General features: G+C 36.9%; 1 protein-coding gene across 2 annotated transcripts; it reads right to left on the reverse strand.

The window, feature by feature from the left end:
* Positions 1-1,483: 1,483 nt before the first annotated feature.
* Positions 1,484-22,292, reverse strand: thbs3a (thrombospondin 3a). 2 transcript variants are annotated; one of them, XM_084385651.1, is made up of 23 exons: positions 22,184-22,292; positions 19,214-19,420; positions 18,608-18,861; positions 17,536-17,638; positions 17,402-17,428; positions 17,223-17,305; positions 17,093-17,144; positions 15,892-16,040; positions 15,569-15,709; positions 14,680-14,754; positions 14,434-14,586; positions 13,714-13,824; positions 12,486-12,593; positions 10,933-11,092; positions 10,725-10,843; positions 9,889-9,941; positions 8,869-9,071; positions 8,609-8,787; positions 6,549-6,597; positions 6,275-6,471; positions 6,016-6,188; positions 2,279-2,418; positions 1,484-2,106 (listed from the first exon to the last, which is right to left on the reverse strand). In XM_084385651.1, exons 2-23 carry the CDS (start codon positions 19,323-19,325, stop codon positions 2,045-2,047), a joined length of 2,703 nt encoding a protein of 900 aa, XP_084241777.1. In that variant the 5' UTR covers positions 19,326-19,420; positions 22,184-22,292; the 3' UTR covers positions 1,484-2,044. The 2 variants fall into 2 exon arrangements, with proteins under 2 accessions (XP_084241777.1, XP_084241776.1); XM_084385650.1 differs by lacking the exon at positions 22,184-22,292 and adding an exon at positions 20,607-20,942.
* Between the last annotated feature and the right edge of the window lie 441 nt (positions 22,293-22,733).

A 22,733-nucleotide genomic window follows, 5' to 3' on the forward strand; every position in this document is an offset into this window, starting at 1 on the left:
TGTTCCAAATCTGCGACAATTTAATTGGCCTATAACTTTTCCGACACACAAGACACCCTGTGATAGTTTTATTATTATCGTAAAGATTTTACATGTTGATACAAGTTAATACGAACATTACTGATGGGAGTGTGTGGGGATAAGACGGAAAAAACAAGGTGTGAAACTTTGGTGGGAATCATGAAGCTCAGTACCTTATATTCAGGGTTTCACAAGATATTAAAGATCATGCAAACAAAGTTTGGCTTTTTAGGGCCTCAGCCCTCAGGTGCTCCAAAACCCACATGCGCATGGTCCTTCCCTACTAAATGAAAAATACGTTTACCATGTTTTTCTAACAAGCAGAAAACTTCATTTAAAAACAACATTTTGATTGTTTCAAACTATCCTATGTAAGATAGTAAATACATGTGTATTTGTGTTAATTGTGTAGTTCTGCGGAGAAGAAGTCTGAAGCCTTGTAGAGTGTGTTTGAGGTCCTGCGGTCTGGCAGGTGTGGGATGCTGTGCACTGTTGTTCAATCTCCCGCCAATATTGCACTCGTCCCGGCCTCCCTGACCACGAGGAACACGCGACTCCCCGCTGGAATCTCCCGCCACAACAACAGCTTATGAACTGCTCGACCACTAGGGCGGCGCCAGACTGCAGGTGTATCTTCAACACCAGTGTGAGTATATGGCTGCTTCCGAAATCGCATACTTCCCTACTATATAGTGGGCAAAAAACGGTATGTGACAAAAGAAGTAAGCCCAAACTCACAGTAGTCATAAAAGAGTAGGCAAAAAGTACCCGGAGGACCTACTTCTTCCAGCGAGATTCTGAAGTGTGCATACAATGGACACTTTACCATCCCACGAGGGAGAGGATTTATGAATGGCAGTGAAGCAACTGGTAGGCCACATGATAATGACAGCATGGCGAATGTTGTATGTCCAGATTACATTCATACTACACGCATTCATACTATATAGAACATGATTTTTTAGCAGTCGTGAAGTAATTACTTATTTAAAATAAGTACCTACTCAAGTATGCAATTTCGGGCACAGCCTATTACAGTGGCTATGTATGAATGGAATACTAACTTACTGCTTGCTTACTGAATGTTGTGCAGCATGAACTGTATACTGTGTACTCATTTTGCATTGCATTGTGGGATTCAGTGTTCTACACAGTGTGCTCTGATGCGTACTGCACAATAAAGCAAGTGCTTTTAGATAATTCTGGTGTTTATGCATACATAAAATTAATGTATTATACATACTATGTACTGCACAAAAAGTAAGAGTATACAAGCATTCTGTTCTGAACATAGTGTGCTTAGATTTCTTTTGAGTTTATATAAAATAATTCTTAATAAAAAACATTATAAAATATATAGGAAAATATAAAATGATACATAAATATATTAAAATATGTATGATTTAATTTCCAATAAATGTAATGTTTTTTTATATATATAAATATATATATTTAAATTTTTACTTGAAGCATTCATAGTAGATATGACATTTTCCCCCACAATGGCTAAGATGGTTTTATTTTAATCAATGTTAAATTAATATATTTCCATACATATGCTTGAGTGTGGAAAGAGAGCTTATCTCTTATTCATCATTAATGAAATACAGAACAGGAGAATTGGGATTGACGCATTAAACTGTCACTTTTGGCATTTTTAAAACTGACTGTTGTCATTATATTATAGAACAAAAGTACTGTCAGGTATTTATTGTGTTCTAGAAAATACACCGTATCCCTTTATTTTTAAGACATATTGTTAATGCATACACACTCTAATGAACCCTTTCAAACATACACTCTCATACTCACATTATACGGCTCCGCAACAACAAAAACACGCAAAAGGTAAAATAAAAGTCTTTCCTCTCCTTTCATTCAGTCTCCTCAACCGGAGTAACACAGACGCTGGGTAAATCTCTCATCTGTCCTGGTTGTTTGGCCCCTCGTACACAGGAGTTCAGTGGCCCCACACTGGGTTTCAGGGGGTCGAGAGAGAGAGACGGAGGGCGTCTCACTCCTCTCACACCTTTATGTGCATTAGAACCTGTTTACGGTGTGTACTGAAGTCCTCTGGAACAGTATCTGGAAAAGAAATGTTTAATCTGCTCATTTGTTTTATTCTTCTGTTGTAATGCAGGGTTTTGTCAATAAACAACTTTTATACAGAATTTGCAGATTTCTTGGAGACTTTGAGCATTGGATTTGGGGGTCTAGGGATCATGATTTAAATATCAAAGAGTGGATTAATCTTTACCATTACAGCGGTAGCGCAGATTGGACCAAATGATGTTCTCTTGAGAGAAGCAGAACACGCCCAGGCGGCCTCCTCTCATGGAGGTGTCAATCACAACATTGGAGTCAGCCACCATCTCTGTGCCTTCATACAGCTTCACCCTGCAACAGGAGCACACACACACACACGCATGAAAGCCACTGTCAAATACTACTGTGCAGGACTACTACTGGATCCAGATTTAATAAACGACAGCAAAATTGTTTAACGTACAAAAGTGAGCAAAACTATCCTAAAGATCAAACACTGAAATTCATTAATATCACCACAAATATCATAAATAGAAGTGTAGTTGTGTGTGTGTGTGTGTATATATATTATATATATATATATATATATATAAAAATGTATATTTATTAATACATTAGATATAATTTCTAAATATTATACCATAATATAATACTAAATATTATACTATTATTATATATATATAGTTAATATACCATATTATTATATATTATGTGTTTTCAAAATATATAAATAATATATACTGTATATATATATATTTGTTAAAACATTACATATAATATTTTATAAATATTATAATACAATTATATCTAATATATAGAGATAATCTACCATATTATTATATATTATGCCTGCTTTCAAAATATATATTAAATAATATATACTGTGTATGTATATATATATACACACACATATACACACACATTCTATTTTGAATACATTATATATAATAATATAATTTTTATCTAATGTATTCAAAATATATATTAAATAATATATACATTTAATAATTAAAATGTATAAAATATTACAAAATATTTGGATTTTATGAGTATTATTCTAAGTAAAATTACTTTGTTAAAAGTAACAAATTAATTTGCACCCAAGCACTTTAGTCTTATTGGACGCACAAACTTTTACATCAACAAACAAAAGAAACATTTTGTCTTCCCACTTAAAACCCCATTTATTTTGCAATCCCAACGTATACGGTTGCATTTTATAATTTGCATTTAACATCACCAACCCAATTTTGAGAACCGTTGTTCTAGAATATTTGATCTGAATGAAGCAGAGAACTGTTTTATGCTACAGGCCGCTACTAAACTCCACCTGCTCGACCTCTAATTACCTGATAATAAATGAGATCTGATTTGATTTAGCAGCAGGCCGGACTTAAATTGCATTATGTATGAGCAGAGAACGGTTGCAGCACAATTCAGCGTGAGTGTGTGTGTGTGTGTGTGTGTGTGTGCGTACTGAAGTCCAGTGCTTTATTCACTCCTCTCACTGAATACAAAGCAGGTGTGTTTATGTGTGTGTGTTTGAAAAGGCCCTTACAAAGCCTCAGCTACACATTGTCTCACACAAATGTGCATACACGTGTACGTACACACACACACACACACACACACACACACACAGTTCTCTCTCTTCTTGTAGATATTTATGCAAACTAGAATCTTGGGAATGTTCTAAAAAGTTCAATAATCATGCAGACTCAAAGTTTAAAAGCTTCAGAACTGTTTAACTATGAAATGAGAATTTATTTTAGGCAATTTCTGTTATGACATTGCTGGAGCATTTGCTGGAGTTTATGCGTTGTTTCTTTGGCATGAGCATCTGATTTACAACACAATGCCAAGAAATTACTCAGAACAGGAAATCATACACAATACATGTTTAACTGTCCTCTGCGGTCCGTTCTCATTCTTTCTTTAACGGCCCGTCCACTACAGTAGTTTCCGTTGGATCTGCATATGAACAGGCACCAAGAAAATTCTTGCCAAGGATTTCATTGGCATGGCAACCACAACAATGGGCGGCCAGGGGGCCCAACCACTCAGCAGAGTCTCAGGGGTGTGAGGAGGGCAAGAGGAGGGGGCAATTGTGAAGAAATTTTAAGGATAACGAGTCATAGCACCCCCCCCCCCCCCCCACCCCCTCCCCAGTATACCAGCACAAGGTTCTAGCAGCTGCCGCTCGCACCAGTGCAGTCCATGACCCAATCTGGTATTGCGCCCTCTTGTGACAACAAACGCAGTCCACAATCGGACAGAAAAAAAAGTTGCTTCAGCAAGGACAAATGTCTTCTTATTACTCTCTTCATAAAGGAATATACAAGGTAAATAATATAATTTGGCATGCAGTCAATGTACAAAGTAATGTACATTACCATTCAAAAGTTGAGGGTTTTTTGAAAAGTCTCTTATCCTGATTTGCTCACTAAGGCTGCATTTATTTACAAAAATACAGTAATATTGTGAAATATTACAACCAGTGTTATTTTAGTAACACTGAGATACTAACATATTTTTGAGTTGGTTTTTATTTTTGTATCTTCCATTTTCATTTAATTTTAGTCATTTTTTGTGTTTTTGAAAATTCTATTCGTTTTTATGTCTATATAGTTTTTATTTTTATTTCACTTTTAGTTTTAGTTATTTTCGTACATCAAGTTAAACTAAATGAAAATGAAAAATGTTTCCTTGGCAACAAGCTGAAATTAAATACGTTTTTAGTTCTTAGTTAAGTATAATAACCCTAATTAAGAACTTAGTTTCAGTAGTCATGTCAAAGCAATAACTACATCAGCATACTATCATCTGAAAAATATTGCAAGAATTAGATGCTTTGTTTCCAGACAAGACTTAGAGAAACTTGTTCATGCTTTCATCACCAGCAGGGTGGATTACTATAATGGACTCCTCACTGGCCTACCCAAAAAGACCATAAGACAGTTGCAGCTCATACAGAACGCTGCCGCCAGGATTCTGAGCAGAACCAGAAAATATGAACATATCACACCAGTCCTCAGGTCTTTACACTGGCTCCCAGTCAGATTTAGGATTGATTTTAAAGTATTATTACTGGTATATAAATCACTAAATGGCCTAGGACCTCAATACATTGCAGATATGCTCACTGAATATAAACCTAACAGATCACTCAGATCATTAGGATCATATCAGCTAGAAATACCAAGGGTTCACTCTAAGCATGGCGAGTCCGCTTTTAGCTATTATGCTGGAACCAGCTTCCAGAAGAGATCAGATGTGCTCCTACTGTAGTCACATTCAAATCCAGACTCAAAACACATCTGTTTAGCTATGCATTTACTGAATGAGCACTGTGCCGCTGTTCGTCCGACTGTTTGTACTGTACTGTATTTTATTTTATTTTTCTAAACTGTTTTAATTATTCTTATTTATTTTAATTATTTTTATTTCTTCTATGTAAAACACTTTGAATTGCCATTGTGTATGAAATGTGCTTTATAAATAAACTTGCCTTGCCTAATTACAACTTAAAATAATATTTCTTTTTATATATATATTTTAAAATGTAATTTATTCCTGAGGCAAAGCTGAATTTCAGCATCATTACTCCAGTCTTCAGTGTCAGAAATCCTTCAGAAATCATTTGAAACTGCTGATTTGCTCTTCAAGAAACATTTCTTATTATTATCAATATTGAAAACAGTTGTGCTGCTTCATATTTAAAAAAAAAAAAATTTATGCTGAATTCTTTGATGAATAGAAAGTTTATTTAAAAAGATTTAATTTGAAATAGAAATCTTTTGTAACACAAGTGTCTGTATTGTCACTTTTGATCAATTTAATGCATCCTTGCTGAATAAAAGTATTAATTTATTTTATTTTATCTAACTGACAGCAAACTTTTGAACAGTAGCATATATCCTGCTGCTGCACACTTGTAGAAGATCTCACCTGATGTAGCCGACCTGTGGCCGGTGGCTGAGCTGCCACCGGTACGAGGTTTTATCTTGCCAGCCGACATTACGTGGGTCTTTCCACAGCAGTTTCACCTCTCCATCCGTATCCCCCGCGTGCCACAGAGCGTTACGAAGAAATTCACCGGGGCCTGTACGAGACTTCACTGCCTACACAAACACAAGAGGTCTTACTCCACAAGAGGTCATATGCCAATATATTTCAATGAAACTACACAATTAAGTAACATTCGTACCTTGAGCTGCATGCCCGGTTCAGCCATGGCCCTGAATGGGACCGACTGCCAGTAGGTCTGTTCGGTCTGCTTCCACATCACCACATAGAAACTAGACGAATCCTGATAGCCGAAGATGAAGCCGGCGTAGTCGTCATCAGTCACCGTGTTAACGTGAAAAGTTCCCTCGAAGTCCACACCGTTAAACGCTGTGTAACCTGTGGAGAAGTGATTTAGAGTTTAAGTTTGAGTGTCTGCTGGGCGTTGAGCTCTTGAAATCTGAAACCGGACTCACCCACTGCCAAGCCCGGGTCGCTGTTCATGGTTTGAACAATCTCCATACCCTGAAACCCAAATTCATCTTTATTAAAACAAGTACTTCGCAAAGTACAGAAAATTACAGACTTCATCTTTAAATAATCAATGCATGCCCCAAAAAAGTTGACTTGTGTCAATGAGATCAACAGGATTCTAATGATGTCAGAAGTAGGGGTGCTGATGCACACCCTGTTTTCACAGGTTTATAAACGCAACACAATTTTTATAAAGAAATCAATACATTTTAAATCAGTTAACCTTTAAGGAATTTAACTGTAAATTGTAAGTAGGCTACAAATCTTTTTAAAATGTTTTAATCTTACATAGTTTACTTTCTCAAAATGGGACTATTATTTCATTCCTCTTGGATCTTGATTGACGCACACCAGGGAATGAAATTAACAAGTGACATGGTAAGAACCCATACTCGGAATTCGTCCTCTGCATTTAACCCATACAAGTTAGTGCACACACATTAGGAGTAGTGAGTAGTGCACACACACACACACACACACACACACACACACACACACACACACACACACACACACACACACACACACACACACACACACACACACACACACACACACACACACACACACACACACACACACACACACACACACACACACACTCAGAGCAAATTCAATCAAAATGAACAAAAATGCCCCCCAATATTAAGAATGAGTTCCTGATTTTTGTACGATATAGTTAAGCAATCGGCTATCACACAAGCAAGAGTGCTGTTTTTCCCCGAAAAACATACTGCAAATGTGATATTATAAAACAGTTAAATAATCAAGAACTTAACATTAAAGCTGCAGTCCGTAGTTTTTCCTCTTTGTCGCCATCTCTGTTCGAAATCTGCAATTGCAGTTATTCGCGGAATTATCAACTTTACGTGGGTTGTGCCTCGGCACGGCACAGCACGGATGAATCCAATGTTTTGAGGAGAATGTGCGGCTGTCAGTCACCGCCGGTGTGGATACTGTCATTCACAATCACAGATTCTACTTTTTGAAAGTATGACCAACATAACAATTTTTACCGGAAAATGTCATCTGAACAAGTAACTAACATCCACTTTTGTTCTGACCAATTAAGGGAAAAAAAGCATTGCAGTAAATCGCGCTGATTAAATCTATCGATCGCTTATCATATCAAGTCATACCATGCAAATTATGAAATTACTTTGAGAACTTTGTTCTCAAATTGTTAATGTTAACAACATCAGTATTGTGTGACTACATTTAATGACCTTCCGATATTATCCTTGTTTTCGCATGGGCCGGTTGCTGTCTCTTTTTTTCTGTAGCCACTCCGAACTCTGAAGTCTTTTCCATTTTACAACGGGTGAATCTCCAGTTGTCCCTGGTGATTGTCGTTTGAACCTTTCTGGATCCGCCGTCAAATTGATAAGAGTTAATTATATTAAGTGCTGTGAGAAAAGGCTTTAAATCTCCACCTCCAACATCCTCACACGCAACATAGCCTCTACTAGCCGAGACTCCTTCTTTATGTGTACCTTCTCACCTTCTGAGATGTGAAGCAAAGACATGCTCGAATTTCCCGTGGAAATCCACCAGTACCACTGGAATTAAAAACATTATTACAAGCTTACCGTTTTGAATCGAGCTAAGGCAAGCAGATAGTTTTGAACACTGGCTGGTTATGTACTTGCTCAAAAATTTATTTTGGATAATTTTTAACCCAAAAAAGTTACGGACTGCAGCTTTAAGTAAATAACTTACATTTTTGCTCCTTCAACGAAAATAGTTCCAAACAAAGCGCCGTGCAGGCTCATTTATTGCCTGCAAAAATACCTCAATAGCCCCTTTTTTGAAATAGCGTATTACAAATGCATTCCTTGTTGCATTACTGTATGCTCCATCTATTAAACAAGCGTTCTGTTTGTTATGGCGTTGACATGTTTTATATATTATTTCTTTATATACTATTTCTTTACCCACATTCCCCACCTTTCAACCCCCCCCAACCCAAAACATCTTCCCGCGCCCCTGCATGATGCTTTACCTGATTAAGCACCACCCAGTTTGGGTCGATCTGAGCGTCACCCTCAGGGTCTAGAATGACCGTCTGATAGGCTCTGAAATCCGTAAGAGTGACTTCAGCACTTTCTGGGCACACGTCAATCACATCCAGTACAGCATCATTGTCAAAGTCATTCTCACACACGTCACCAACTCCATTACCTAAATGACAAGAAAGAAAAGAATTAGGCGAGTCATTAATAAGGAAGATTATTTACCATCAGTGGATATGAACGCTCTTACTGTCCGAGTCTTTCTGGTTGGGGTTGGAAATGAGTCTGCAGTTATCAGGTCCGATGCCGTTGATGGCGTGATTGTCCGGGATCCCGTCGTTATCGTCGTCTTCGTCACAGTCATCTCCGATGCCATCGTTATCCGAGTCAAGTTGAGAGCTGTTTGGAATGTCGGGGCAGTTATCTCGAGTGTCCTGGTGTCCGTCTCCATCACTGAAAACACAACATTCAACATTATGAGCTGAACTGAAATTGTTTGAGGTGATAATAACTGGTATAAGCAACAATGAGAACACAAGGGCTACGTTCAAACTGTCATTCCAGATCAGATTATTTGTATCTCCGATTGAAATATGATTTAAATGGTTGAAAGTCCACACTGTGTATCACAACTGATCCAATTTGTGTGTGCTGTGGCACATTTTCCAGAATATTTGTGTTGGTTTCTATGCCAATGGAGTTTCATTGGTAGGCAAACGCCAAAAAGCATCAACATCAACATGGAGGGGGTTGCAATGATGAGTAGCCACAGCACTGGACTACTATGTCTAATGAAGCAGTGGCAGCTTTATTCCATGCTGCCGTCTCCATGTGTGTGGACGCATCCTCCCTCTCGTGTGGTAACCAAATTTGATGAAGGGATGTGGCTGTCAAACTTCAGAATGCGTGCCGGCACATTCACTACCTGTTCTGCATCAATGTCTGATGTGTTTACCTTTTACATGCTGTGAGAAAGTGACATGTGACAACTCAAACAACTAAGCAAAATCCAATCAGAGCAGTCAGACTTTTTTATTTAAATAGGATTTCAAGCCACATATGAATGAAGCCTGAAACAGATTTCTAAAAATCAGATTTTTTTTGTTGCTGTTTACTCTTGCATAATATGCACAAACATTTATTTCGGATCGACAGTCTGAATGAAGTTTAGATGGCAGCAATCTTCCCATACAGGTTAGTGAGTGAAAGGATAGTCTGCCAATTGTGGTATTTATATATTTAAATTGACCAGAGTTGTGCGTGTACTCACGTGTCTTGGTTGGTGTCACAAACATCCCCGACCAAGTCATTGTCTACATCTGTCTGCAATAGTATGAACTGAGTTTATTATTCATACATTTAATTTGAGAGAAAAAAAAGTATATAAAATAGACCATTCACTAAAAAAGCAAAATCTTGCTGTTTTTTAATTACTCAAATTATTTGTTAAAGAGATATTTCACCCAAAATGTTTTATTCTGTCATCATTTACTAATGCCATTCCAAATAGGATTATTAGCGTTAAACAAAACAAAACTTATTACAAATATTTACGTTAACTGAAATCAAGCTGAAACAAAATAAAATATAGTTGTACTAAAGTGACTAAAATTTTAATTGATTAAATTTAAATAGAATTAAAAATAAAAATAAATGAAACCTAAATAGTAATATAAAAAAAAAAAAAATATATATATATATATATATATATATATATATATATATATATATAAATAAAAGTTCATTCAAAATATTAATAAAAGCTATCGTAGTATATAAATAATACTTAAATAGCAATAGTTTCAAACCTGTATGACTTTCTTTTGTGGAACACAAATACAAAAATATACACTGGTCAAAGGCTTCAAGCTTCAAAATGACTAAAAAGTACCATAAGGTATCATAAAAGTGTCTATACGATAGCTTTGTATGAGGAACAAACCAAAATTTAATTCCCTCCATTGTAGCTCTCAAATCAAATGGGGGCTTTTAATATGTCCTTTTTTTATTTTTCCATAGAAGAAAGTCACACAACTTCTTTTCGACACTGCATCAACTTACAATGAAAGTGTGAAGTTTGATATGAAGTAAGATGTGATGCAGTACCTGCATGGGGTTGCTGATCTCAGGACAGCTGTCACATGCATCACCCACTCCGTCTCTGTCCCGGTCTGTTTGCATTGGGTTCGGCACTTTGGGACAGTTATCCAGCACATTCTGGATTCCTGCAAAACATCCACATACATCACATGCACAAAGGATGATGTTGTTGGGACACAAAGTGGAGCAATTCATCAAGTTGAACAGTCTTTACCATCTCCATCGATGTCTTCATCGCAAGCGTCTCCCTCTCCGTTATTGTCAGTATCTTTCTGGTCGATGTTGGGAACGGTGGGACAGTTATCACACGCGTCACCGAATGAATCGGTGTCAGAGTTCTGCTGATCTTTATTGGACACCAACCGACAGTTATCCTGAAACATACACATTTATTCATAGAGAGACATAAAAAATAAAAAAAATTCAAATTAAATGCAGTGTTATTTTAGTATAACTGATACACTGATTTTCAGTTCACGTTTAAGTAATTTTGTTATGTGCTTTTGTCATTTTTATAATTTTTTTCAACTTCAAGATTTTCATTAAAGCGCCCCTATTTTTCTTTTTTCAGATATTACCTTTCATGTAGTGTGTTATTTATGTGTTTGTGAATTTAAAAGGTCTGCAAAGTTATAAAGATCAAAGTGCACAACAAATAAAGTTATTGTCTCTGAACTGATTTTGAACCGCCTGAAACGAGTAGTCAGCAATTCCAGTCTCACTTCATGTTACATACCTACATAGCAACGTAACAAATTTGCATAATGCCAGCCTATGGTCTTCATTGGCTGCCTGTGAACAACGTCTCCTTTGACCCGCCCTCAAACACTGTAGTTGTAGCTGAGGCCTGGAGGAGTTTGGTTCGTGTTCTCGACATGTTGAGAAGATTCTGTTTTCAGCGCTGTGAATCTACTTCGCATGCACTTTGAAAGGATGAATGGAATTGATATGGAAAAACTGACGCCATTGTTACTGAGACTTTGTTTAATAGCAAAAGTAACAAAGCTCAAAGCTTATTGCGAATTATTTGATGGGAGGCGCTACAAAGTTTTGTTCATTCAACAACTGAAAACAGCATAGACTAAAAGATCGATTCTTGGGATTTAAGAATTGATAATGGTTCATAAAAATGAGAATAGATTAAAATTGAGAAATTGATATTTTTAAGCCTGTGTGATAGGCTTACATCTATTTTTAGAAATTTAAAATTTTATATTTTAGAAAACTGAATAGGGTCAATAGTCTGGAAACGCAAATATTTTTCCTTCCCTGATTTCTTTTTTCCATACTTTTCCAGACCTGAAAATTACTCAAATCAAATTCCATACTTTTCTAAACTGCGTAGGAACCCTGGTTACTGTTCGCCTCATTGTGTATCAAGCGCTGAGGAAGCCTCCGACGCTAAAATTCACATATGGTAATAGGCGTTTTGTTTCCCACATGCGCTGTATGCGGTAGACCAATCACAACAGACTGAGCCATCTGACCAATCAGAGCAGAGAAGGCTCTCGGAAAAGAGGGATTTAGAGAGACTGAATCTTCAAACTAACCGGTTTCAGACTTCAGAGAAATTAGGTGAAGTGCAATCTATATTATGAGAAAATTAAAGTGTTTTTTTATCTTGGAAGCATGTAAACCTATTGTAGGAAACCTCAAAAACAAAATGAGGAATTTTTAAAATAGCATTATAGGGGCAGTTTAACAAAAATTATTTTAGTTAGTTTTAGTTAACATTAACAGCACTGGTTGGATGGGACACAAACACACCTCTACGTTCTTTATTCCGTCTCCATCGGCATCCTCATCACATTGGTCTCCGATCCCATCGTTATCTGCATCTTCCTGACCAGAGTTGGGTGTGAACACGCAGTTGTCCTGAAAAACACAGAATGTGAAAAACCCTAGCACAACACTTCAAGCTGGAACTGAATAAAATCCTGCTTTCAGTCATACTGAATCTAAGAGAATTCATGGGAGAAGTTCCGGGACAGCAAACTACGGTGAATCTGTCATATAAAAGTCCAAACAAACCCAAAACCAAACTTGGTTTCTGCAAACACATTACCTCACCTAGGATGAATAGCTTCATTTACTTGAAAGGTACAAGACGTGTGAACAATTGCACTTGAACTGGAAATATTTAAATCTATAAACCATCAGAATAAAAAGAACAATATGGTTTCCCAACAATACTTATAAAGAATATCAATTCAGTAGGGGTGTAACGACACACGTATTCGTATTGAACCGTTCGGTACTAGGCTTTCGGTTCGGTACGCATTACAAACCGAACGATTCGTTGGACCATTTTTCCTGCTGGTGCGACCAAAAGTTTGTTAGCAGTCGCGACCATCACAACGTTGCCCAGCATCAACTGGCAAACGTAATGAAAGCTGAACGAAACCGCACTACTCATTTGTGTTTAAAGGACCATTTATCAGTTTGGACCAATGTCAGTGCAGCCGATCTTGATCAAGTGACACTGTTACTACACAGCGCTAAGAGATCCAGTAAAGAAAGCATTTGAATTCACCACAGGGGTAATAACATCGCGGCGAGATCTAGTGAGAAGCATTCAAATTTCTCAGTTTTAACCGTAGATCTCTATTAGATAAAACAGCGCTGACGTGGAAACCAGGAGAAACATTGTGCCATGAATGAACTACAGTAGTTGCAGGCTTCAAGTTTCCAAATCAGCAACATTCACCATGGATTTAATGTAGTAACACTAACTGTAGCCATGGAAGTTTGGCAGGAATAGTAAAATGCTTTCAAGTACGTCACACATCTTTTTCCAGCACTTCAAACTCATACTCAATCATATTTAGATGTTATTTTTAATGTGATGACCAAAACATTATTTGTACATCCTTCAAAGATTACCCCCATTTATAAAACTAAAAGTTTCAAGTTGTAGGAAAACTCACAATTGTTCATACAACATCGGTGTGTGCAGGGAGAAGGATTGTGGGTAAAATGATTGTGAGATTCATACCTGTTTGCAGTGCTTGTTGTTGTCCATGCAGGGCAAGGAGCGATCCGGATAACCATCAATATCGGTGTCCTTCCCACAAGTGTGACCATTACCAGCCCATCCAACATTACACTAAGAGAATCATACAGAAGTTTATCAGAAAACCCTGACAGTCATGAATCATGATGCATTTAATACAATATGACACATGTAAATCTGAGTTTTTGTCCTAACCAGCCATGATAAAGTGACAAGGTATTTAAAAAGGTTCTTGCAGTGATGCCATAGAAGAACCATTTTTATTACACCTAAGAACCTTTCAGTAACCATTTTGTTCTTAGAGTAAAGAACTTTCACTACTATACTTTTTCTACTATAAAGAACCTTTTGTGTAAAAAAAAAAAGGTTCCATGGATATTGAAGGTTCTTCATGGAACCATAGATACCAATAAAGAACTTTTATTTACTGCATTGTGCTAGATAGCCCCACAATTAAAAAAAATATGTAGGATGGAGTCTTGGTTTAATCCACTGATTGTTGATTGGATGAAGGCAGATATGAATGCAAGCTTTCAGTTGTTTATAAGAAAGGGGCAGAGTTTAAGAGGACTAAATGATTGGAGAAGTTCGGTATGCATCACCAGAGAGGTCATTTTGATTACAAAATTGACAAGATTTGATCGGATGTGAGTTGTCTTTCAAATCTTACTACAGGTAACTGGTAACTGAGTGTACACATACAGCACAGGTGACGTCCCCGTTCCGCTGAATGATGCAGTGAGCATTAGTGTCACAGGGGTTGAAACTGAGCGAAGCACAAGATTTCCGAGGGAAACATCCAGCTGTCTGATTCCCAACATATCCAACTTTGCACTGACCACATCGATACGATCCCTGAGAGAAGGGAAAGAAGTTTAAAAAACATTAACATACACTGTGTGTGATTTCAGAGAAAATGTCTGGGGAGTTTTTATGTCTCATACTCACAATGGTGTTGATGCAGATGGAGTTGGGTGTGCAGGCGTTGACCAAATCAAGGCATTCATCGATGTCAGAGCATTCCTGAAATAAATTCATTGCAAAAAGATATTTGTTGCCACTTGCTTTGATATTGTGCTATCTGATGCAATGACATTCGGGCATTTTTAAGTGTAAATTCTTTTTAAGGTCACTGTACCTACAGGTGACTCTTAGCATATTCCATATCGACATTCAAATGAGTCAAAATTACAACCAAATTATTTCACCTGTATTCTAAAAGGTTTGCCATTTTTGACACTTCTGCTGCTTTCATCCTCTTTAATCTGTAGCTAAAATAATTAATTATACAGACTACCGTTCAAAAGTTTTTTTAAAGAAATAATACTCAATAATATTCAGCAAGGAGACATTATATTGATCAAAAGTGAAAAAAGTCTTAAAAGTTTGAACTTGAGTTCTGCCAGAACGAGTGAATGAGACGCACTGAATAAAATGCACATTCACTCTGACAATAGATGATGGCGCTTATGAAACCAGAAATCAGCCGTTACCCCAGTAACCCTGTAAACAAAGCAGGCTGCACTACTTTTTGTATTTGAAAAGTATTTAAATGTCATTTGACATGTTATTTGATCAGTCACATTACTTCCAGTTATGCATGTTTGAACATGCATAATATGATCTATTACATGTTTTAAGATTTTACAAGTTGTCATGCGTTTACTATTTTTATAGTATACTGAGTTGTGTACCACTTTCATATTACAAATGATACAAATACATATAATACAAAGTTTGTTTTTTATTTTTTCAGGTCTTAAAAAGTCTTAAATTTGATTTAAAAAAATGTGCAGCACAATATTATTTCACAATATTACTGTTTTATGCACTGTACCTGGCGGTAACTCTTAGCATATTCCACACCGACTCCAGAGAGAGGTGGACCCCATAGCCCGGGCGGGCAGGACTCACAGGTAAAACCTTTTGCTGTGTTGACACATGCGCTTGGTGTATAACACGGCTGAGCCACTGCACACTGATGGAGAGGGACATGCTAATCATTCAAATGATCTAAATATAAATCAGCTTTATGATTAAAAAACAAAGGCATGTTTATTCGAGACGCTTGGAACATAGGACATAAACACTCACAGTGGGTTCTGGACCAAAACTTATCATTACTCTAAGATAAAACCAGCGCTAAATGCCTTCACCCACCTCATCTATATCCTTACAGTGTGTGCCGTTCCCGGTCATTCCCTCCGGACAGGGGCCACAACTGTACCCTGGGAAATCAAACGTCTCTATGCAGGCCACGCCCTTAAAGCAAGGACTGGGCTGACAGCGTGAACGTGGTTCATGAAATCCTTCAAACAAAAGGGATGAATTATCAAAACCAGATAGTTGAAAACGAGCTCCAGAAATCTAATATCATACGAATAATACATACATAAATGTCTGTGAGCGGATAGTTTTAGGACATATTCATAATTGAAAACTACCAGACTGCTTTCTGCACACTATACACTGCATGCTTCCTACTATTAAAAAGTAGTAGTATGTGGAAAAAGTATACATTTTGCAGCGATAAACTTTTCAAACTTTGGTGTCACATGACCTCATTATTGTGTTTTTAATCCAAGGTGTTTTGTGTAAAGGTTTAACGCTTAAAAAGAAATGTAACGCTTCAGTAAAAAAAAATATATATATATATATATATATATATACACACTACTATTCAAAAGTTTGGTGTCAGTAAGATTTTTTTTTTAAAGAAAGTAATACTATTATTCAGGAATGACACATTAAAAGTGATCAAAAGTGACAGTAAATTCAATAGATTACTATTTCAAATAAATGCTGCTCTTTTCAACTTTCTATTTAGCAAAGAATCCTGAAAAGAAATGTATCACTGTTTCCACAAAAATATTAACACAACTGTTTTCAACACTGATAAGAAGAAATCAGCATATTAAACTAATTTCTAAAGGATCATGTGACACTGGAGTAATGATTCTGAAAATTCACCTTTGCATGACAGGAATGAATAAAATTTTTAAATATATTCAAATAGAAAACAGTCATTTTAAATTGTAATAATTTTGTATTTACTGTTTTAAAAAATTTTTACCAACCCCAACTTTTTAAACGATAGTGTTTTCACTCACTCTCCAATCACATGTAATAAATAGTTTGTATAATAAAATAAATCTATTAATGTTGTCAGGAATTATTCAGTATGTACAACAGTGTGTCAACCGTGGTTCTGGTTATCACTCTCTTTCTTAACTCAACTGTGTATGATGAACAACTTTATGTACAGGTAGCGCTTCTAACAGGACTGATGACTGTGTGCTGCCGTCTGACTCTGAACGCAGACCATAAGCTCTGTCAGGTTGGCTTGATGTTTGCTACTCACCACACATCTGGCACTCCAGAATAGCGTTCCTAACAAGAGACATTTCTTTCACCTAAATAGTACAAAAAACTTTAATTAAACATGTTCAGAACAATTTCCCTTACATATACACACTCACTCACTCACACACCTGTTCTCTGATGTCCTCTCTCAGCTCTCCCAAAATCTGATTAAAGATGATCAGCTGGCCAATCAGAGCTTTAGTGTGGTCTCCTGTACAAAAAATAATGCAATATCTTTAAATTAAATAAATAAAAGCCAACAAGTCGCGTATTATGACTTCACTAATGTCCTGAGATGTCAACTCACCTAAAATAGAATTAACTTCACCGTTCACTGAAAAACAAATTTTAAGCAAAAAACTTTCAGACAAAGATTTCGCAAGCAATCAAAAAGCTATATATTCAAGCCCCATGTGCAGACTTGTGTTGATGTTGGCTAACCTATGTTATATGAAGAGGCGTCTCCCTGAAAGGGGCAGTCGGTGAGAGCTCCAGCCTGGGCAACAGTGCCACCAAGTGCCAGTTTAAGGGACTCCACTGAGCCCTGGAAGACAAACCTGTTAGTTACAAGAGCTCCTCTGGCTTCTGTATGTTCATCCTTTGATCACAGTATTTTATATAATATCAGTTTGGATATCATATATTATCATCATATCTGGATTTCAGGTCTTACCCAATCATAACGTCTAATCTTTCCTTTCATTAAAAATTAAAGGAATAGCTTACGCAACAATGAAAAATCATCATTAAAAAAAAAACAAGTTAAATCAGTCATTATTTACTTCTAAACCTTTTTAAGATTTAAGATCTAAACCTGAATGCTGTTATTTTTCTGTGATACACAAAAGAACAACTTTTGGAGAATAACCGTATACAAAATGGAACTACACAAAAAAAGTGTCACAACTAGTGCTGTAAAATAGATTAATCTCGATTTATCGCATCTAACATAAAAGTTTTTGTTTATATAACATATGTGTGTATATACTGTATATTATCATATTTATATATGTATTATATATATGTGTGTGTGTGTGTGTATCGCGATTAATCGATTTGACAGCACAATTCAGTACACACACTACTGTTTAAAAATGTGGGTATTTTTTACACGGTTACAAAAATTTCTATATACTGAAAATTTTTTTCTCAACATTGATAATAATAAGAAATGTTCCTTGAGCTCCAAACCAGTATATTAGAATGATTTCTGAAGGATCATGTGACACTGAAGACTGGAGTAATGATGTTGAAAATTCAGCTTTGCAATCACAGAAATACATTACATTTTAAAATATATTAAAATAGAAAACATTTATTTTAAATTATAATAATTTCTCACACAATTTTACTGTTTTTCCCCAAAATAAATGCAGCCTTAGTAATACGCATAAGAGACTTCTTTCAAAAACATTACAATTCCCTACATTTGAGCGGAAGTGTATATGCAGCTGTTGTGTGAAGACATTATCAAGACATCATCTGATCAAGATCATATTGTGTTGGATCTCACCTGCATACGAACGTATGCCTTGTGGCCATTACGAATCTCCACCAGCTCGCTGTCTCTGGGCAAAGCGACCAATGGGGGCAGCCGCTGTGCGGAGTCAGCCAGACGGCAGTTCACATACAGCTCCAGGTTCAGGTGCTCTCTGCGCAGGCCACCGACTCGTAGAATAACAGACTGAGGCCGTCCGTCTGCCACATTAGGCGTCTGCAGGTTTACTGTGTGCAGCTTCCCATCTTCACGAACATACCGGACCAGAACTAAAACAAACAAACCTTTTAGAGATGTTCTGAGCCGAGACCACATTCATAACCCTGTAATGCTACATGTTTATGAGTGAAACAGGATATTCAATGGGAAAAAAATGAAGGGCGGGACTTGTTTTTATCCATCAAGACTTGATTGGATGGTGAAAAGTGGGCATTCCATAACAAAATGGAGCGAAATCTCAATGCAAGTTTGTTGAAACAAGCAACCTGCTATTTGGCTGTTAGTCAACAATATACAACAGCCTATGCAGTGATGTCAGCGGAAAAGTAAAGTTGTTTCAGAGAAAAAGCAAGTTGATTATGATTATGATATAATGATAAAAATGGGTCATCGCTGCATTACCTTTGTTAATTTTGCTCATGATGGCAACCTCCAGGTATTTCTTGTTATCCTGCTTGTTGTAGAGGCCCAGCAGAACTCCACCCAGTTTAGGAGGCAGACGAAACGTAGACATCACATACACATCACTGAGAGTCTTTAGTGCTAAAGAGACCTTCTCCACTGCGGCCACAGTCTGCTTCACATCCTCCAAACTCAACACGTCTATCACTGAGAGAGAGAAACAGAGACAGGGAGAATTAAAGGAACAGGCAATTAATAACCTCATGTTGGAGTTGTTCCAAACCCGTATATATGTTTTTTTTCCCCCATGAAACAGAAGATTTTTTGCAGAATCTTCAGGCGTCAATGTCGTACAATGACCAATTTAGTAAAAAAGCAATAAAAGCTGTGCATATGACTCATACGGTACATCATATTTCATTATTTAAAAAATTTCATTAATATTTAAAATCTTTTCTCAGTATAGTTGGCAGGGTTACTTTAAAAATGTATTCAGTTACAGTTACAAATTCATAAAAAAGTATTTGTGATGTAATCCAAGCACCACAATATTAAAGTAATGTAATCTGATTACTTTTGGGTTCCTTCAAGGTCACATATGTAAATAAATTCAAGTAGGCTAAAAAGCAATATTAAATTATCTATAATTAATATAACATATTATAGCCTATACAATTATTTCTATTTACCATCTGATGTAATTATTCTTAATTGTTCCCATTCACCACCTCCCAATCTTTCGTCGTAATTGTTCTTAAGTTATTTGGCTGGTTAAATAAAGGTCAAAGGTCAAAAGTCAGCGAGTTGAACTCGAGAACTGAGCAGACCTGTTTGTGAATGAATCATTCAGAATGGGTTTGTGAAATGGGTCAATAAAATAAAAATAAATAAAAAATCTGACTCGAAAAGAAGTTTTGAATCGAATCCCATATGAACGAGTCATCATCATCATTTTTATAATGCTTTTGCGTCATTTTTTAAAGCTCTTGCTCCTATTCCTTATACATTGACATTGTATGGCTTATTATTCTATCTTTCCTTTTGTGCTCCACAGAGGAAAGTAAGTCATGCAGGTTTGGCAGAACATGAGAGTGAGTAAATTATGAATTGTCTACTATATATTTTCTGAGAGAAATTGCATCTCCTCTAAATCTCCTCATGCCCAGTGACTCTTTTTCTATCAGAGTTCTATCTCTTTTTCACAGTTCTTTTAACTGGACCATTAAGAACGTTTAACTTTTTGGAGTGAATACGGATTAAAGACTTTAAAAGAAACATATGCATATAAAAGAAAGACAAAACATTAACTGGTATGCTAACTAACTACCTGAGAGAAGTCAGTGTAACTGATTGAGTAAAAAAAAAAAAAAAAAAAAAAAATCAGAATAATTACCCGGCACGTCTTGTTTCTGTGCGCTCTCTGCGTACCGGACGAACATCAACACGAAGAGACTGACCCAAAATGTCATGTTTACAAAATAATACAAGCAAAAAAGTGATGCAGGCTATATCAGAAACAGATCCGTCAACGATGCATTGAAACACGAAATATTTCCACGGGAACAAACCTGCGCTGTGCCGCAGAGAGAGAGAGAGGGAGAGGGAGAGTGTGTGTGTGTGTGAGAGAGAGAGAGAGAGAGAGAGAGAGAGAGAGAGAGAGAGAGAGAGAGAGAGAGAGAGAGAGAGAGAGAGAGAGAGAGTTGCGTTCACAGACTGAGCTGATCTGAGTGAGAACTGAATCCGCCCTCTTCTTCATCATCATACATTATTCCTTTGTAAAACACACACGCATTGATTGCACGCGTATACTCTGGGGTTGTTGTTCACGCAGGTTACATTCAGCGTTCATAAATAGAGGACCGTAGAAGTCTCTTTTTCAAAGAGAAGTCAGCTTTTTAAAAAGTTTAACAATTTGTATCTGTTTTAGCGCTGCGCAACTGCCATGGACATGTGGTTGATTCTGGAGAACAGGAAAACCGTTAAAAAGTTGCACAAACTAAGTCGGTATCGGTCATTTTCAATGGTTGAGGAGGGTCCTCGCCCTCAACAATAGCCTATAAATAAATAGCCTGACAGTTACTGCTCTCGTGATATACTCGAAATATGTTGAATCTAAAGAAATTATGTTCTTGACGTTCTCATCGTGCTGTTGTTATAATTCTGTAGCTACGCGCCTGACTTCCGTTTGCTAGGGCCTGTTTTGCGTCAAGTAAAGATATGTGGTCACTCAGGTAGACTTTTATGGTAACTGAAAACGTGTTGATGTACTTAGACCCCAATGCCACCTTTTTCAATTATTTTTTTTTTTCTTCCAGAAGCTACTAGCTAGCTATAATTTGTATCGTGACCTCACACTGACCCTCAAAATATTCTGCGATAAAAACTAAAGACAGTTGGGCAAAAAAAAAAAAAAAAAAAAAAACACACACACACACAAAAGCTTTCCCTTAAAGGGATAGTTCACCCAAAATTAAAAATGTTGTCATTATTTACTCATCCTCATGTTGTTCCAACCCTGTATGAATTGCTTTCTTCAGCTGAACACAAAAGAAGGTATTTTGAAGAATGTCCGTAACCAGACAGTTGACAGAAACCATTGACTTCCATAGTAGGAAAAAAAATACTATGTCAATGGGTGCCGTCAACTTTGTGGTTACTGACATTCTTCAAAATATCTTCTTTTGTGTTCAGCTGAAGAAAGAAAATCATATAGGTTTGGAACAACATTTTCATTTTTGGGTAAACTCAATTATTTTAAATGACAAGAACAAATGCAAACAGTGGCTTTGGCCATCTATTCTTGCTCAAACTCATAATTCCAGTGTCAGCCTTTGATTTTGCACCAATCTGCAAGCAAACAAAATTTATTGTCATGAAGAAAGCAAAAGCTGTTGACATTTTAAAGCGGAGCAGCATGGGGACTGTTCAGTCTCGACAGTCTGTCCTGGGGTGATGTTTATTTTTCATTACCTCGGAGTTTCCTTAGAAACAGCTTTTAACAGCAGGTGTCAGGGGAACAGTTCTGTCATACTTGAGCTTTACTGGACCCTGCAAGCAGAAAAAAATTGTTCAGCTTTTTGTACTACGCACCATCCGAAAGTGCTTTAAATGATGGGACTTGTTAAACAGCCCTCTTCCCAGAAAGGAAAATATGAGTGGAGTAAAATTTTCACAATGGAGTCATGAATCTAACTTTTACACCCTGAACAAAACCAGAACCAGTTTGGTCCATGACACATAGTTTCAGAGCATAACCCCACCCCACCGCTTCCCCGTCTCAATCCCTGTGTGGAAAATGAGCACAATCCAAATGCATTTTTCCTTCTCAAACAGAAATTCTTTCCCAGAAGATTTTTGTTGAGGTCATTAAACGCTGTCGTGCGGCTTCGGGAAGCTCCTGATTGCTCTGGATCTAGTGGTGCGGAGGGGGGTTCACTATGTTTCCGCGCGCAAATACAAGGAAACAAACCCAGGAATGAACAGGAGCCAGAGAGAGATTCCAGTCTGGTGCTGTAACACA

This window comes from Rutilus rutilus (genome assembly GCF_951802725.1).
Source record: "Rutilus rutilus genome assembly, chromosome: 17".
Taxonomy (NCBI): domain Eukaryota; kingdom Metazoa; phylum Chordata; class Actinopteri; order Cypriniformes; family Leuciscidae; genus Rutilus; species Rutilus rutilus.

Coding starts and splice junctions, on each gene's coding strand:
- thbs3a (XM_084385650.1), bottom strand. CDS start 20,682: ATGACATTTTGGGTCAGTCTCTTCGTGTTGATGTTCGTCCGGTACGCA. Junction 14,587..14,679: donor CCATCTGCATCAACACCATT/GTGAGTATGAGA, acceptor CCCTTCTCTCAG/GGATCGTATCGATGTGGTCA. Junction 2,107..2,278: donor TCTGCGCTACCGCTGTAATG/GTAAAGATTAAT, acceptor TTTCTTTTCCAG/ATACTGTTCCAGAGGACTTC.